Consider the following 19,253-nt stretch of genomic DNA (forward strand, 5'->3'; position numbering starts at 1 on the left):
ATGTATATTCATGCAGGTTTAAGTGAGTAAATGATGACATAATTGTCATTTTTGGGTGAATTATCCCTTTAAGTTGCATTTTTGACATCTTAATAATTATATTACTTTACAAAAAAAAATAAAAAATTCACATATATAACTGGACATCTAAATTAATGAGTAAATTTATCATGCACAATTACCAAAGTTGTTCATAATGACAGGACATGGCAACACTGGTTTAAACAGAGTCCCATTCTTCCTTTACAAAGACTTCATTGTTGTAGATGCAAAAAGAATTTATTCATTGCTCATGGATTTTACTAGCCCTCAGTGTCAGTGTAATGGATTTAATGTTATAAGCAAACTCCATTATTTGATTACAAACGTAAAAAACTCCAGTTTCTGTAGTACATTACAATATAATGTTAGCTTATTAAGACAGAGAAGGGCTTTATATGCAACAGTAACACAGAGTGTGTAAGCCTGATAATAACATGAGTACGAAAGCAGCATTTTGTAGTTTTCTGTTGTCTTTGAAAACCATTGCTTTAGTCAGTCCCAGCCTTTTAAATCAAACAGGTATTTATTAAGGGCCTTCCCAGTGGTCCAGCACCCAAATGCCATGATGACTTTAAGGATCCAGCTGAGAAGTCCTTCTGTAGGCATCACAAGGGAACCCAAAGACCCAGATCTGGTCCTTGGGGAAACGAATAAAGGCAGACTGAGGGCAACACTCCCTACTGCCCCTGCTGCATTTTCAGCAAACGCACACACTGTCAGCGAACAGGAGAGGGTGGAAAATGCCAGGCAGCGTGACATAATGATCAACCCATCTGATGATAACCAATCAGAGAGCATTATGAAAAAAGTAGAGCCAATCAGGAGGATACTAGCAGTGATGTGGTCCTCACTTAGCCACAAGAAGTCAAAAGTAATAAGAGCAGGACCAAGTGATTCGCCTGCCCATTCTAGATCGTTCGTGACTGATTTGATAGTTTGGTTACTGGGAGAAAAGACTGAAAGGACAGAGGAAAGGCCAATCAGGAGGAAGCCCAATGATGAGGCTCTGTGGTCCTGCAAAAAGAGAAAGTAAAGTCATAACAGTGCATATGCGTCTTACTAACAGTTGCTGCATTCAAGACACTGAATGGATGTTTACCTTGAATAGCCGATAAGCAGCATGCAATGATGAGACAGACAAAATCACACATGACATGGCTGGGGTAAACTCTGTTATAAAATCCATCAGTGCCCTATTAACAAATAAAACAGCTGCGTAAATCAGTGCACTTATAAGTGTGCACTGCACTACAAACATTATGTTTAAGTATAACATTATTGCAAAACAAATAATTGAAATCACAATGAAAACATGAAATGACTTTGCACTGACATATACAAACTCTCACTGGATAATGCAACAAACTGGCAGGTAAAACAGCTATAATGAAAACGAAAAATGCACCATGTATATAAACAGTAATGCGACTACAAATTAAGCTACTATGTCGGTATATTGTGAATAGGATTGTCACACCATACATACCGGAGTAGTGAAGTCTTTCATTGTGCAGCGTGTAATAGCAGAGACATGACAACTGCAAAATGTCAAGCTAATAAATTAGCATTTAAATCAAAGTTGTTGTCATTTTGTTATGAGACAAAAATTGTGCTCAGCATGTGCTCGCTGTTTATCAACGACTAGAGCGAGCACAGGAAGTGTGTGCTGTTCTGTGTTTAGCGGGTGTTGTAATGTTACCCTCTAGCGGAAGAGAGAGGGACAGCACCAGTAACGGTGGTGCAGCAACTCGGGACATTTCCTCATTAGAGTATCTTCACAACCTGATATCAGTTAATAACTAAGGTGGTCTAAATGTAAAAATATATAAAGTTGGTTCGACGTTTCACGTTTGACATTTTGTCAGAGATTCAGCCTCGAAAATCTTCAATAATTCTTTAAAGATTTAGCACAATGACAAGAACGATACTGTAATTGTTTTCAAATGTAGAAGAGAACACACATTGTGTTTTATTGGTTTTAATGTGCCTTAAGGAATTATAACTAATAGACCTTGTAATGTAAAAGTGCAGGAAAGGGACTGTCTGCAAAGTGCAAAACGAAGAGAAAAAAAAGCACAATTATTCCATCTAAATGCTTCACTTGTGAAATGTATAAATAATAAATCTCAAATCAAATGGCTGTGTCTTATTTTTTGTTCATAAAAGAACATTTAGCTTTTGGTTTTATTCACAGAACTGTAGCAAAACAAAAGTTATTGAAATGTACCTACTGAGAAAAAGCTTGCAAAGCATTACAAAGATTGTGCAGTTTACCGCCCCCTAGAGGAAGATATTGCACTTGTTTTGACCAAGTTTGGCATTCAGGAGTTTAAATAAATTAATTTAGAATGCATACATATGTAAATTTAAATGGGTGTGTCTTGTTACTTGTACAAAGAACAGTACTTACAGCCATCTTTTACTATCATATGTAAATCAGAATGCATACTACTGAATTAAATTTGAATCCCTTAACACACTTATTTTTAAAACATACAGTATTCCATCTCAACTTCAAAGGGTGTGTCTTGTTACTGGCTTCTAGAAAAACATTTTGATGGTGGTTTTAGCCACAGAACTATAATAGAAGACACACTATTGAAAATGAAACCAATACATAATTTAGTTTCAAATAAATACAGTCTTATATCTCAGCTACAAAGGCTGTGTCTTGTTACAGATTTCTTATGGGACATTTTGCAGTAGTTTTCATTGTCAAAAGTGATGCAGAAGTCACGCTATTGACATTCAAAAATTGATTGTGAAGCCTTCCATAGACTCTCCAGTGTTACTGCCCCATAGAGGAAGATAGTGCAGGTGTTTTGACTGAGTTTGACATTCAAACGTATACAGTACATTCATTTCAAATCAATAAAGTCTTTTATCTCAATTTTAAAAAAGTGTGTCTTGTTACCTGGGCCTAAAAGAACATTTTCATGCAGGTTTTACTCTCATTTGTAATTCAGGATACATGCTATTGAACTAAATTCAAATCTGTTAATAAATTCATGTAAAATGCATGCAGTGTTCTTTCTCAAATCCGAAGGGTGTGTCTTGTTAGTGGTTTCTAGAAGAACATTTTGATGGTGGTTTTAGCCACAGAACTATAATAGAAGACACACTATTGAAAATGAAACCAATTCATCATTTAGTTTCAAATAAATACAATCTTCTATCTCAGCTACAAAGGCTGTGTCTTGTTATAGATTTAATAAATGATATTTTGCAGCAGTTTTCATTGTCAAAAGTGATGCCGAAGTCATGCTATTGACATTCAAAAATCTCTTGCGCAGCCTTCCATAGAGTCTCCAGTGTTACTGCCCCCTATAGGAATGTGCTGCAGGTGTTCTGAACGAGTATGACATTCAAAGTTATAAATTATTTTAAAATCAATAAAGTCTTCTGTTTCAACTTCAAAAGGTGTGTCTTGTTTCTGATTTCTAAATTAACATTTCAATTCAGGTTTTACACTCATATGTAAATCAGGACACATGCTATTGAATTAAACAGTAGGTTTCTTGAAGCATCCCGTTGTCACAGTACTTCTGGATTTATTCTCTCAGTTTGTATGTCATTCCAGACAGACTGATGATGATCAGATCAGATCTCTGTGTGGAGCACTGCCTGCTGTCAGAATTTTTGAATGAATGAATTTTTGGAAATGTAAAGTGATATTTCCTACTGACACACTACAGCAAAAGATAGAAATAACTGACTTAAAACCATTTTTAGCTGGTGTGAATACTTGTGTTCAAATAATTTTGACCATCACTGCATATTATATATGAAATTCTAATCCAAAAAAGAAAAAACAGCCCATATATATTGTACATTAGTTTATTGACATATACATTCGTTTTTTGAAGCATATAAGTATGGAACAACACAAATTACAATTTATCTATAGATCTATAAATACACATACATACACACACATATAAATCAGCATAAAATATCTATCCATGCATTACCATCACCAACACCTAAAAAGTGGTCTTGCACTCTTAAAAGAGCTTTTTTAAAACAAAAGTTACTGTACTTTTGAGTAAAATATTGAGGAAATTATTTTGTTTAATGAACATTGTTATAAATAATAATAATAATAATAATAATAATAATAATAATAATAATAATAATAATAATAATAATAAAACATTACAGAAAGTATTTAAAAATCATGCATAATTAAAATGTCATGTAAATACAAAAAATATGTAAACAGGAATTTATTTAAATTGTTTATTTTGGATTGTAACATTCAGAAATGTGATTCTAAATAACAGTAAAAAGATAAATAAGTATAAACATTTGCTAGCTGTCAAAGCACAAAAAATGTACAAATTGTCCATTTGACTGAAGTTTATTCTTATAGTTCTACGAAGATATAGTTGAGTGCAAAATGTTAATTATTTTACTAAAATAAGAGGTATTACACAAAATGCATTTTATTTTTTAGTGCTGCCCTGAGTAAGATATGCTGCATCAAAGATGTTTATATATAGTCCACAAGACAAAATAATAACTGAATTATGTCAGAAGCTTCAGAAGAAACCTAGCACAATTTATCCAAAGAGTTTGTGAGACCTGGAGTTTTTATGAAGAATATTGGACAGTTTAACTGCTCAGGAAAAATAAGGGACTCATGAACAACTATCAAAAAACAAAAAAACAAACAAAAAAAACAACAACAATTGAATGGAATTGATTTTTTTTATTTATTTAATTCAATAGCATGTGTCCTGATTTACATATGAGTGTAAAACCTAAATTGAAATGTTCATTTAGAAATCAGAAGCAAGACACACCTTTTGAAGTTGAAGTAGAAGACTTTATTGATTTTAAAATAATTTATAACTTTGAATGTCATACTCGTTCAGAACACCTGCAGCACATTCCTATAGGGGGCAGTAACACTGGAGACTCTATGGAAGGCTGCGCAAGAGATTTTTGAATGTCAATAGCATGACTTCGGCATCACTTTTGACAATGAAAACTACTGCAAAATATCATTTATTAAATCTGTAACAAGACACAGCCTTTGTAGCTGAGACAGAAGATTGTATTTCTTTGAAACTAAATGATGTATTGGTTTCATTTTCAATAGTGTGTCTTCTATTATAGTTCTGTGGCTAAAACCACCATCAAAATGTTCTTCTAGAAACCAGTAACAAGACACACCCTTCGGATTTGAGAAAGAACACTGCATGCATTTTACATGAATTTATTAACAGATTTGAATGTAGTTCAGTAGCATGTATCCTGAATTACAAATGAGAGTAAAACCTGCATGAAAATGTTCTTTTAGGCCCAGGTAACAAGACACACTTTTTGAAGATGATATGGAAAACTGTACACTTTTTAATGAATTTATTAAAATATTCTGAATGTCAAACTCAGTCAAAACACCTGCACTATCTTCCTCTATGGGGCAGTAACACTGGAGACTCTTTGGACGGCTTCAAAATTGATTTTTGAAAGTCAATAGTGTCACTTCTGTTTCACTTCTGACAATGAAAACTACTGCAAAAAGTTCTTAACGAAATCCATAACAAGACACAGCCTTTGAAGCTAAAATAGAAGACTGTATTTATTTTGAACTAAATGATGTAATGGTTTCATTTTCAATAGTGTGTGTTCTGTTATAGTTCTGTGGCTAAAACCACCATCAAAATGTTTGTCTAATCTGTAACAAGACACACCCTTTGAAGCTGTGTAACAAAACTGTGTGTGTTATAAATCAATTTATTAAAATTTATATTTTCAAATTCAAGTCAAAACAACTGCAAAACAACTCTTTGCTAGCATTGTCTTATTTGTTGAATTTCGATAGCATGTTTTCTGTTATAGTTCTGTGACTAGAACAAATATAAAAAATCTTCTTATGAAAACAATAACAAGACACACACCATGAGGTTGATACAGGAGAGGTATTATTTTAAATTAATTTCTTTATTGGTTTTAATTTCAATAGCGTGTACTTATTTGGTGTCATACTTCCGTTAATATAATGAAAAAAAAATGTTCTCACAAGGACCTGGAATCAGCCTACTGCATAACCACTGGATTATGGAATACTAATGCTTTTAATGTTGTTTTTCTTTTATTAATATATTTATTAATAGTAATAATATAATAATAACCACTATCACATATCTTGTTTACAGTTCTTGTTTAAATTCAAGTGAGCATTCAAGTGTTTGTCTTTATAACATCCAAAAAACACCTTTGTACAAAAAACTCCTCTTTTTTTAATTAAAAAAAAAAAAACACTCCGGTAAAAAAAAATATCTTTATAATTATCAAGAGAAAAAGTAAGTTCATACAACTTAATTGGGCTATGGTAGTTTACAGTGTGGTTAGATTCAGATGGTAGGCTAAATATCATATTTGATATTGGGTGTCCATAATCACCATGTTTAGAATAACATAGTAATATATAATAAAATATCATTTGTTTTTACTACTGAAAATCTGTTTTAAATTATTATAGGATCTCCTTCAATCTTTTCAGAATCTTTACTTTTTTAATGATTTTGTTTCTGTAGTTTAAAATGGTTTTTATATTAAAGTTTTATAAAAACATTTTAATAACTGTATATTTATTGAACAAAAATTGTTTTATTTTATCAAAATAAGCAGAAAATAGTACAAACTTTGCTGAAGTGATTGTTTTGAACAAGTATTAACTTACTGTAGATGTTATAAAAAAAAAAAACAACAACATTATTTCAGTTAAAGTATTTGTATCAATACCGTGTGCCTTTTACCCCCTGCTGGTGAGCCTTTTACCCCGTGTGTGGGGTAAAAGGCCCCCCTTGCCACCTCGTACATTTCTAAGATTTTTAAACAAAATAAATGACTTTCACTTAAAATCTGTTGCTCCATAAATGTTCAATACAAGCGTATATTTATTCTGCAATCATAACTTTGGACGTAGTGAAAAGCACATTTTTTCCTAGGGTGTGCTTTTAGCCCCGTTGTACCCTATATATTGTTTGTTGTGTGGGAAATTAGTGCATCTTTAGGAATGAAGAATATCTGTAGTGCAACCTTTTTTTTTTTTTTTTCGGGAGAGAGAGAGGAGGGACAGGATTGGGAAAGGTCCGCTAGCCAGGACTCAAACTCAGGATGACTGGAGTACAGCCGTGCCACAAGGAATGCGCTGTTTCTACGTGTATTTAGCTTTGATTTGAAAAACAGTGCATCTTTGTGGCGCGGATGATACAGAAGAGCGTACACAGCATACGGTGATATGGAGAGACACAGAGGTGACAAAGGAATTATTGAATAATGTCATTATTTTTGTTTTCTTCGCTTACAAAAAGTGTTCCTGTCGCTTCATATAACCCAGATTTCACGTCTGATGGCAGATGGAGTATTCTGACGATGACTTTCATACCTTTTCTGGACCTTGACACTGTTATTTATTTGGCAGTCTATGGGACAGTCTCAAGCCTCCCGGTTTTCATCCAAAATATCTTAAATTGTGTTCCGAAGAAGAACAGAGCTTTTATGGGTTTGGAACAACATGGGGGTAAGTGATTAATGACAAAATTTTCATTTTGGGGTGGAGTATCCCATTAATATCTACAAGTTGGAAAGTTTGAGTTAAAATTGTCATGCAATAAATGCAACAAGGCTTTAAAAGTGGACAAGAGATTTGATGAGTTTTCTAGTTCAGCGTGATGTCGTTTAATGTCCCTGACAACCTCTGTAGTCCCATTTAGCCACTTGTTAGCAACCACCTTTTACAAGACACATAAAAGCTTAAAATCATGAGTAGGGTATTACTAATGTACTTTGTGTTGTAGAATAAAATGTGAAAATATCTTGAGCTTGTGTTAACCACAGACCTTATTTCAGGCATTTAACCAAAAACCTATATTAATAAAAACATTTAATTTGGGATAATGGAGCAGGAAGTTCAAAAATGACAGTTTGTAATGGGTTTTAGGACTCATTCCTGTGGCACTCTATTCATATCAGTTACTGTTCTCTTGGGTGTGCTATAACTGTGTATGGTTTGACTTTAAGAACCACACTGGCAACACCTCGCAGGTCAGGCAGAGGCTCCTCTTTACTGGCAGGTAGGAACTGAAAGTCTCGCAGCAGATAAGCTGTGAAAAGAAACATCTCCATTTTGGCTACTGCCTCTCCCAGACACAGTCGGGCCCCTCCTCCAAAAGGAATCAGGGCACGAAGGGACCCGCCACCACCTTCCAAAAAGCGTTCTGCAATAAATCAGATTCACTGTCACAGTTAATGAGCACTGCAAAATGTACTATGTAAATATCTTAATTATAAAATATGGAAAATGTGTGCTTTTGTACCTGGTTTGAAGCTGTATGGATCATCCCAGACCTCTGGATCATGGTGGGCACCATACAGATTAGGAATGATTATTGTATTCTTGGGGATGAAATGGCCTGCAATACTAAACAGAGGACTGTATGAATTTATTACAGGAATCTAACTTACAAATTCATGCAGCACAGCTGTTTACATCTTTGTTAATTTGACTGTTTCAAAACCCAGTGAACAGCCTACAGAGTCAGCATTAAGGATTCAGCATAAGGATGTCATGCCTACAAAGAAGAGGCTGTTCCAAAAAGTAGGCATCTTGATTATGCTGTCATAAATTACTTTGTTTTTGGCCACATTTTAAGGTATCGTTGCATGTTTGTACCAAAAGCAATCCCAGAATGCACAAAGTTCAGCTCAAATGTAAGAAAACTTAAACTTTCACTCATTTGGGTCACACTCTCATGCCACAATACTTAATTTTGCACCAAAAAACAGGACAATGCAAAATAAATGTCAGAATTTGTTTCATATGATATTTGTGTCCAGTTTAATGGGTCTAAAACACATTAATTTTTCCCAAACTCTCACAGTCAATTTCATTAGTCAATTTAACCACACAGTGATCTATCAAGAGCAGTTCAGAATCAGATCTCAGAAAAATCACGACAAACCGTAATGCATACGGCTTCCACCTTCACTACTGTTCGGACGTTCTTGCTTACTGCTCTGCGCTTTGCTTCTTATTTCTGTACTTTTCTGAGATTTTTCTAAGATTTTTACTTCAGCAGATCAGCACAATGCTCAAACAACAGATTTTTGGCACAAACACTAAAACTAAAAACTCTTTGGGACTGGAATATTACTACAAAAAGAAGACTTTGCCTCCCACTGCCAGCAGCTTACGTTCCGGAGACGGGAAAAAAACTGCCTACATTCAAACATAAGAGAGAAAAAATGCCTCCTATTGAATATACTTGTTGCATGAACTGCTGCAAACTTCTACAAAGGATTGTGGTTCTTGAAACAAAGTTACTTGCTGGACTTCCAAATCAGGGGGAACACTCACGGACCCCCTCAGCATACAGCTGGTGAGTCCCATGAATCTAGTGAATCTCAATAGTTTATACTGTATGTAGAGGAACAAGCCAAAACTGATCGTCACACTAATTGATGGCACAAACAGGGAGCGAGACCCAAAGGCACACGAGACATCAGATTGTCACGAGTTTCTTGTATTGCTGCTGTAGCATCTTCTCCAGATTCGACTATGACAAGGCTTGTGAATACTGGTATTCTACCACCCCCTATACATCGTGAGAACAGATTTGAAGCATTAATGAATGTGGGTGAGGAATCCCCAAATGCGATCATGGATCGGATCAGTCAGCTGTTAACATCGCTGCTAACAGGCGCACAAGGTCGAGCACACAGCAGCATTCAGCTCAGAGTGCAGCTGAGCCCAGGTCTCTCATAGTGGGCGACTCCATTATCAGAAACATCAGTAGCAGGACACAACAACAACAACATGCTGCCTTCCTCAAGCAACGGTCTATGATGTGAACAAGGAACTTCGGAACATTCTGATGAAGCACAAGACTGCAAATCGAATCATCATCCATGTGGGGAAGAATGATATTCGGAAAGAGCAGTCAGAACTCCTTAAGAAAGACTTCAGTGAACTCTTTGAAACACTTCGAAGACTCAAAGTTCAGTCGTTCATTAGTGGACCACTTCCAGCAAGGGGAACAAATATGTTTTCACGGTTGCTTGGGCTAAACACATGGCTACAAAGCTCTTGCAATATAAAAGGAATGAATTTCATCAACAACTTCAATCTTTTCTGGGGCCATAGACAACTATTTAAACTGGATGGCCTCCACCCAAATAAACTTGGTGCTAGAGTGCTTAAGGACAATATCTACTTCTCCCTATGTCATCTTTCAGCAGAGTGTGTCAATCCATTCAGCACACACACCTGGTTAGAGTCGTCATGTGGTTGACACATCCCACAAGGACACTGATAACATCATGCAGCCACAACAAGCACTGCTCATGGACACTATCCCGGTTGAGCCCTGCCCACAGAGCTCATCACAGACAGACTGTGATGTATCAAAATAGCTCCAAGACTCAGCATCCAAGGACGACTTTCTGGAAAACAGCAAGGGAAGCCAAGAAAACATATCACAGTCACCGGAAACACCAGAGACACAGCCCATCTCACCAGACACATTATCCCTCTCTCCAGCATCTCCACTTCTATGCTTCTCACAGAAAATGGAGAAACTGGTATATGCTGGGACCAAACTCTCCCACTCTTTTGCTCTTTTTGCCCCCAGATATCATCTAAAAAAGGCGGGTCCCCCAACCACCAAAGCCTGTGGGCCCTGCTCCTGTGAGAGCTCTCTGACCGCTGCCAGGGCCCAACCCTCCATCTGCTGTAGGTGAACCAAAAACAACTGATAGCAGCTCTCAGTGATATGTGTCGGGTCCCCGCTATAATAGCAGCAACATTCACAAATGTTTACAGAATAAGCGGGAACCCAGTGTGCCTGTAGCTTTCTCTATTTCTGTTTTATCACATGATAGAAAGGCTAAGGTCTTCTCAAGCCGAAGGGCTAACTCATCTAATCTGCAGCCTATTATGCTGCGGCCTAATAAGATTGCTGTAAAGACACAAAGCACTGCCATCAAGTTAGCATTTTTAAACATTCGCTCACTAAAATATAAATCATTTCTAATCAATTACTTAATCACAAATCTGGATCTGTGTTTTCTGGATTTTATGTTTCTAAACGATACATGGCTAGAAGACAGCTGCAGTGCAACAGTCCTCAATGAAGCAGCCCCTCCTAACTTTACATTCATGAGTGTCTGCAGGACTGTTAGGAGAGGTGGAGGTGTAGCTTCTATATTTAAAGATGTCTACCAATGCAAGCTAGTGTTATTTGGTCAGTACTTGTCTTTTGTATATCTAGGGATTGTGCTCAAAGGTGCTCCACGCATTCTGTTTATCATTATTTACAGGCCTCCAAAATACTCTCTAGCCTTTGTTGAAGAGTTCACAGAAATGTTATCAATGATTTCCTCAGAGTTTGACTGTTTTGCTATTGCAGGGGATTTTAATATTCACATACTGTAGATAATGCAGCAAACAAAACTACAAAAGAAATGATAACGGTTTTAAACACTTTTGACCTGCTTCAGCATGTGAATGGACCCACACACAAAGGTGGACACACTCTAGATTTAATCATTAGTAGGGGTCTAAACATTTCATCCATTGTCATTAAGGACGTAGCACTATCTGATCACTTCTGTATTTTCTTTGATTTATTGATGTCTGCTACCACTGTATCTAGGTCTGTCTCTGTCAGAAAGAGATGCATTAACGGGATCACTAGTGTGCTTTTATGGAGGCTATATTTTTAACACCAAGCATTTCTGCAGACTCTGTTGATCTTCTCCTTGATTCTCAAAAGTTAAGAATGTTACTGATGATATTGCTCCTGTAATAGTCAACAAGAAAATTAGCAGACAGAAATCAGTTTGGAGAAAATCAACAGCAGTTCAGAGTATGAAAAGACAATGCAGAAAATCTGAGCGGATGTGGCGGAAGACGAAACTTGAAAAACACTATAGCATCTCTAAAGACAGCCTTCATGCTTTTAATGTGAAACTAGCCACAGCTAGAGAGGGTTTCTTCTCAAACCTTATAAACAGTAACTTAAACAACACTCATACTCTTTTTGCTACTGTTGAGAGACTGACAACCCCCCCAAGTCAGATACCCAGTGAAATGCTCTCAGACAGCAAATGCAATGAGTTTGGTTCCTTCTTTTCTGAGAAGATCATCAATATCAGGAAGGCGATTAGCACATCCTCAGGTAATGCAGAGGTCAGACAGATTCGGCCACAACATCAAAAAGATACAATGTCTATTTTTGAAGCAATTGATAGCAAAATTTTGGAAGAAATAGTGCAGCATCTAAAATCGTCAACCTGCTACCTTGACACACTTCCCTCACTTCTTTCTGGGACATTTCCAAACTCCCTGAAAACTGCAGCTGTTAAGCCCCTCCTGAAAAAGAGCAATCTTGATAACACCATTTTGAGCAATTATAGACCAATATCAAATCTTCTTTTTATAGGCAAAATTATAGAAAAGATAGTTTTTAATCAGCTGAACAAATACTTAAACTCAAATGGATACCGGGACAATTTTCAATCTGGTTTCCGAACGCATCACAGCACAGAGACAGCACTCATTAAGATAATAAATGATATTCGCTTAAATTCTGACTCTGGCAAAATATCAGTGCTGGTATTGCTAGATCTCAGTGCTGCGTTTGACACTGTCGATCATAACATACCAATAGAGACAATGGAAAACTGGGTCTGGCTTTCAGGGATGGTTCTCAAATGGTTCAGGTCATACTTAGAACGGAGAGGTTATTATGTGAGTATAGGAGAATTTGTCTAAGTGGACATCCATGATATATGGAGTCCCACAAGGCTCAATTCTTGCACCGCTCTTGTTTAGCCTGTATATGCTCCAACTAAGTCAGATAATGAGAAAGAACCAAATTGCCTATCATAGCCATGCTGATGATACCCAGATTTACCTAGCCTTATCTCCAAATGACTTCAGCCCCATTGACTCCCTCTGCCAATGCATTGATGAAATTAACAGTTAGATGTGCCAGAACTTTCTTCAGTTCAACAAGGAAAAAACTGAAGTCATTGCATTGGGAAACAAAGATGAAGTTTTCAAGGTAAATGCATACCTTGACTCTAGGGGTCAAACAACTAAAAATCAAGTCAGGAATCTTGGTGTGATTCTGGAGACAGACCTTAGTTTCAGTAGTAATGTCAAAGCAGTAACTAAATCAGCATACTATCATCCAAAAACATTGCAAGAATTAGATGTTTTGTTTCCACTCAAGACTTGGAGAAACTTAATCATGCCTTTATCACCAGCAGGGTGGATTATTGTAATGGTCTCCTCACCAGCCTTCCCAAGAAGACCATTAGACAGCTGCAGCTCATACAGAATGCTGTTGCCAGGATTCTGACTAGAACCAGAAAATCTGAGCATATCACACCAGTCCTCAGGTCCTTAAACTGGCTTCCAGTTACATTTAGGATTGATTTTAAAGTACTTTTACTCGTTTATAAATCACTCAATGACCTAGGACCGAAATACATTGCAGATATGCTCACTGAATATAAACCTAACAGAGCACTCAGATCAGTAGGATCAAGTAAGTTAGAAATCGAGTAAGTTAGAAATACCAAGGGTTCACACAAAACAAGGGGAGTCTACTTTTAATTATGGAATCAGTTTCCAGAAGAGATCATACTGTATGTGCTAAAACATTAGCCACTTTTAAATCTAGACTCAAAACCCATCTGTTTAGCTGTGCATTTATTGAATGAGCACTGTGCGATGTCCGAACTGATTGCACTGTATTTCATGTAAAATCATTTTCTATTTTTAACTGTTTTAAATTTATTTTTAAATTTATGTTTTTAAATTCCTTGTTTTACTTATGTGATTATTATTTTTATTTCATGATTATTTTACTTTCTTTTATGTAAAGCACTTTGAATTACCATTGTGTATGAAATGTGCTATATAAATAAACTTGCCATGCCTTGCCTACGTCACGAACTGAGCTGAAATTAATCGTGAAGAATCACAGCACTGTGATTGCACTGATGCTCACCTGCTGTTTCGTATGGCTCTGTGAGGCACGGCGAGGGGAGCTACAGGTCGAAGTCTTAACATCTCGTTGATCAGAGCGCACAGATATGGCAGTCTGTGTCGGTCACTGTACTGAGGGTACCGCACATCCAACACACCACACAGCTCCTCGTACACTTTATTCTGAACCTGGACAACAAGAGAATGGAAACATGGTTTTGCTTTTGCTGAATGTTTCTTTATACGCTTGTAGATCTGTGGTCTATTTCATGAAGCCGGTTTCAGTGGCTAAGTAAACTTGACTAAGTAAACTTAGGAAAAAAAAACAGCTTTTTTGGGGGGTTTAAGAAGATGGACTGTTTTTTTAGTTGTGTCACAAACTCTGGATCAAACCCTGAGTTGAGTTTATAGCAGCATTCCTCATATTTTGCCCTGGAGGGCCAATGCCCTGCAGAGTTTAGCTCCGTCCCTAATCAAACACACCTGTGCAAGCTCATCAAGGGCTGTGTTCCAGTCCACTTTTAGACACGCACTTGCAAACTTCCCTAAGCACTTACCCTCGGGGGAATCCCCGCTGCCATTTTGAAGTGCATTCCACTTCATCAAGTGGACAAGGGAAGTTTACATGGACATACACTTGACCCCTCGATTTTGACAGAGGGAGCGAGTCGGCTTCATATGCACACTTCAGGCCGCTCTGTAGACCACAGTGCAAAACGACTATGACTTCATTGCAGATCGCGTTTAATTTATCCCCACCCTAAACAACTCTATAATATATAATTTTTTTTTTTTTTTTACATTTATAACAGCCCAAGCATATCTATATACATATAGAATGCTGCACCAAACAAATTGGTTAGGGGTAACATGTAAACAATAAACCAACTCCATAGCAGATTCTAACTGATCAAGGGCTTAGGACGTTCCAATTCAACCCATTCCAATGGTTCAGCCAGTAGTGGGCACTCACGCAATGAAATCAATGACGTACATCCAAGCAAACTATGTCCTGTCCGGAGTTAGCTTCAACCCCAGGTAAACACATCTGAACCAAGTTTGGCCAACCTTAGGAGCTTTTGCACCGGATAGTTATGGGAAATTTGTTCTAGGAACTAGCCAGCAGGGTGGTCTCCCTTGGGCTATTTTCCTGGTTGCATTTGCACTGGCAGCAGGAAATCTGAAGCGGCCAACAGCAACGTCTTTGTGTGCAGCATTTTCAAACATTAACAACCAGTGAATGGAGGACGCCATGATTAGAACTGTTTTTGTTGTGTGTCGTGGGTTTCGTGATAACAGGGGTTGGAACATAAATGCACAATTTACACAAATGAAACAGCAAAAATTTGGCCTAAGAGACAAAATTTCTATGACAGCTTGCAGTGTTACATATCATTGAGGCTGAGAAAAGAACACAACAGGTAAATGCCGTTATCACTGTTTTCCATGTGTGTGGAGTTAATATGTTTACATGGCTTTTTAAAAATGCAGGGTAGCCTGTGTTTCATCTGTGTTTAGCCAATCAGCATACATTTACATCACTGATAGTTCCTATAGAACTGATTTAGACCCTACTCTGAAGTACCTAGAACTAAAACTGTTCCTAGTTCCTGCGGTGCGAATACGCCAAAAAGCGGGTAATTCTTCCAGTAGTTCTAGGAATTATGAAAAGGTTCCTCTGGTGTGGTAGCTTCTCATGACTAGGATTGAGCACCCCTATTTGAAGGAAGACACTTATTACAGAAAAAAAAATGCACCTCAGGTCTGTGTAAAAGGAAGGCCACAGTCCAGTTGAGCAAGGCAGCAGTAGTTTCTGTCCCTCCAATCAGCAGATCCACTGTGGTCATGTGCACATGAGTGTCTGTCAGAGTCTATGTAGAGGAGACAACAATATTTGCATTTATTTATAGGTTAACAACATTGGACAATTTATAATGCTACGTATTGAGTTTCTAGAAAAACATTATGAAGGGACAACTAATTTTATTATTTTCATTTTGGGTCTCTAGTTTGAGAAACCCTGGTCCAAGATGGCTGTCTTCTGGAGGGCCACTGTTCTGCAGAGTTTAGTTCCAAGGCTCTTTAGTGGCACGATTGGCAATCTGTGTTGTTAAAACAAATGTTTTTTTTTTTTTCTCCTCACTATCTGATTGGCTCCCCCTTGTGGTGATTTCAAGCTCTGCAGAAGTGAGGAAGTCACTGTGCCACCTTCTTTACAGTCACTTTTCTGCACACATCACACAAAGGTACTTGATTTAGATATATTTTTGCAAATTTAGATCTATGTTTGATCATTACTTGCATCATTTGACCATTCATTCTTACCTTAAACTCCTCAATGTGTTTCCCTATCAGCTCATCGCGTCTGGCTACCTCCTTCATGAGGCGAGAGAATGGAGGGTTGGGTAATTTCTATGAGGAAAAAATCTTTAAAAAGGCTGGAAATTAAAGGGCTCTTGGGTCAAATCAATTCTAAAACCCAGCTTTGGGGTTAAAATCAAATGTGTTACCCTGAGCAGTGGGAAGGAGTCCAGCGCTGAGATCCAAGGTGAACCCCAGAGAGACACAATCTCATTCAGACAGACCTGCAGCTTCTGCAGATCTACTGAAAACTTATCATGCTGTCACAAGATTAAGATTGCATAGTTTAACAAGTGAGACTGTAAAATTAGGAATACATGTGAGTATATTGTGGAGAATAATGTTTAAACATCATTTACACTTTTGCCAAAGGTTAGTGTTGTGATGACATTACTCGCAGCCACAGTGAAATCTTCGGATAAATCCACTGCTTTTCCATTGTAGTCCCGCAACACCTGTTTCATAAGCACAAGTGTTGAAATTAAGTTTATCCCAGCAAAACCATTCATTCTTTCATTCATTCTTAAAAAAAAAACCTTTGAGGGCTTCATTTTAGTTTTAAGGCTGGAATACACTACACGACTTTTGCCCAGAGTTTTGCCCCGATTAAGTCGTGTAGTGTATTCCAGCCTTTAGTTAACTACACACCCCCTTTTCATTATTTTCTGAAACATAACTGTTATTTTTACTGATTAAGATAGCTAAGTAGGGTGCTTATCATTTCCTATACTGTGCATTCACATTTTCTCGCTCCTCTGACCTTGAGCCTGTGACCTGGAGGCCAATTAGTGTCCATCATGATAAAGAATGTATCAGTGTATGTGTCTGTACCATACCTGGCAGAGATGGTGTGCTTGCTTTTCTATGACCGAGTGCAGGGAATCCGTTGTGCAGTGTTGCAGAGCACTATGGGCCACACGCCTTTGAGCCTTCCATTCCTCATTGAAATCACCCAGAGAAATGGTTCGCCCTCCGCTTGATACTATATCACCTAAGATTAAGGTACAAGAAGAAACACATACGATATGATATACAGTACTTATCATCAGTTTGAAAAGATAAACATGCTGGGCTAGTTGATAGAGCTAAATTACCGGTATATGAATGAGGCCTCCCAGCAAAGTCAGACCATTTTTTAACCAGAGCCTCGCGGATGATCTCACTATTATTTAAAATCACCATGGCTGCAAAAAAAACAATATGAACAGATTTTAATGAATTAATACATACAATCCAATCCAATAAATATCACTCATGGTTTTTTATATATTAATCAGAAAAAAAAATCTAAAAGTAAAACTTTGTTTTTGACATTGTTTAACATTGCTACTATAGAATCTGTCTTTAAACAGCCTAATATAGGCTTTTAGGTAAATATAAAGAGCAAGACAATTAGGAACCACAAAATTGTTCCTGGAAAAGCAAAAATGACAAGCAAATATTCTTGCCCTGACACCACAGTTTCAATTACAGTTATAGCTTCATTATAATTCACTGTTGTATGAATGTATGTGTGGTTTTATTGTGTTAATTTTTGTTTTTATTTTTGTTCAACAGAAAAAATATTGATTAAAGACCATATAGTTATTAACATGTAAGCCTTTAGACAGCTTGTCCTGATCTCCTCTATTTAGTGAAGTTTATGTTATTCTAAATTTACATAATATGACTTCATATCACCAGTTGCAATGAGCTTTGCTATCATTTAAATGGAATAAAAATAATAATTACTTGTGTTCCCACAGTTGAGCCGATAGATATTTCCATAGCGAAGTGCCAGTGAAGTCAGGTGGATGGGTAGATGTTCTTGGGCAAGATCCAGCATGTTGCCCAGCAAAGGGAGAGAGGGAGGACCAGAAAGAGAGGGAGAAGGAGTGCCACAGAAGCACTTAGAGAGGGAATGCAGGAGTCTGGGTACAGCCGCTAAGTCAGTGGAAAGAAACCTACATATTAAACCGGAGCAGAGCTGTTGAAGATCACAATCACTTTCTTCACTTTTCTGGTATTCAGGTTATCAATAGACATATTTTTAAATTACTCAAACCTCCTACCTTCTGGTTGCTTGCTTGCTTTGGCATCTCCAGCACTTTGCCTGTCAGCCTGTCTACAGAGCTGGACCACAAGCATCCACAAAATGAAAAGTAACAGCACCACACTCACCGCTGAGATACACATGCTGTTGATTCTTTACTGAAAACTTTCTGAATGCTTTTCTTTTACTCTTTTTCTCCCTTTTATTATCTTCCTTCTCCAACCCTGCTCCAATCCACATGACTGTATCTCAATTTATCCTCTCATCAAGGATAGATAAATATTATCCTGACCTTTATCTCAATGTTACTCTCAAGGCAAGAAGAATGAACCACTAACATTACGATTTGATAAATTATATTACAGGATACCAAATCCCCACTGGCTTTATAACCAACAAAGTTTGTATTTAGTCGAAAAAAGGAAGTGGATTCTAACACTAAGTTACTGTGCATGGTATTGTACAACCTTTACTTGCCGAGCTCCATGCTGATATATTGCCGCAAGTGTTGGATGGAAAGGCCCCATTCATTGCAAATAAAGCAGTGATTCAGCATAAGCTCAGGAATATAGTGAAATACAGTTGCCACCCTGAAAAACCAATCAAAGAAGTATAGTGTCAGGTATGGCGGAATCTTGTCTATAGCCAAACCACAATCTAAGCCTTCAGCTCTACACAGGAATGGAGTTACTGTTAAATCAGTCTGCTTCAACTGCCATTTTCACCAAACTTGGATATTAGGTTATAAAAGGATTTGCCTGTAAAGCAAAGTCATGCTGTAATAATCCACTGATAGAATCATTTGAT

General features: G+C 37.2%; 1 protein-coding gene and 1 long non-coding RNA gene across 3 annotated transcripts; both read right to left on the reverse strand.

The window, feature by feature from the left end:
• On the reverse strand, positions 1-1,742 carry LOC109078780. Its single transcript, XR_002015837.2, has 3 exons — positions 1,529-1,742; positions 1,142-1,235; positions 1-1,056 (listed from the first exon to the last, which is right to left on the reverse strand). It is a non-coding gene; the product is annotated as an uncharacterized LOC109078780 (long non-coding RNA).
• A 5,805-nt stretch (positions 1,743-7,547) lies between these two features.
• On the reverse strand, positions 7,548-19,067 carry LOC109104569 (steroid 21-hydroxylase). Of its 2 annotated transcripts, none has more exons than XM_019117831.2 (12): positions 18,466-19,066; positions 18,146-18,337; positions 17,509-17,598; positions 17,251-17,405; positions 16,774-16,869; positions 16,564-16,674; positions 16,379-16,465; positions 16,197-16,280; positions 15,811-15,924; positions 14,076-14,242; positions 8,373-8,476; positions 7,548-8,273 (listed from the first exon to the last, which is right to left on the reverse strand). In XM_019117831.2, the coding sequence occupies exons 1-12, from the start codon at positions 18,587-18,589 to the stop codon at positions 8,029-8,031; spliced, it is 1,569 nt and encodes a 522-aa protein (XP_018973376.1). In that variant the 5' UTR covers positions 18,590-19,066; the 3' UTR covers positions 7,548-8,028. The 2 variants fall into 2 exon arrangements, with proteins under 2 accessions (XP_018973376.1, XP_018973377.1); XM_019117832.2 differs by having other exon boundaries at positions 8,102-8,292; positions 18,466-19,067.
• Positions 19,068-19,253: the final 186 nt, after the last annotated feature.

Source organism: Cyprinus carpio, chromosome B16, assembly GCF_018340385.1.
Source record: "Cyprinus carpio isolate SPL01 chromosome B16, ASM1834038v1, whole genome shotgun sequence".
In the NCBI taxonomy this organism is placed as follows: domain Eukaryota; kingdom Metazoa; phylum Chordata; class Actinopteri; order Cypriniformes; family Cyprinidae; genus Cyprinus; species Cyprinus carpio.

Bases quoted from the DNA above. Each gene is read 5' to 3' on its own strand.
- LOC109104569 (XM_019117831.2), bottom strand. From the start codon at position 18,589: ATGTGTATCTCAGCGGTGAGTGTGGTGCTGTTACTTTTCATTTTGTGG. The intron at 16,281-16,378 runs GTAAGAATGAAT...TGATGTGTGCAG, and splicing joins AACACATTGAGGAGTTTAAG to AAAAGTGACTGTAAAGAAGG. The intron at 8,274-8,372 runs GTACAAAAGCAC...GATTTATTGCAG, and splicing joins TCCATACAGCTTCAAACCAG to AACGCTTTTTGGAAGGTGGT.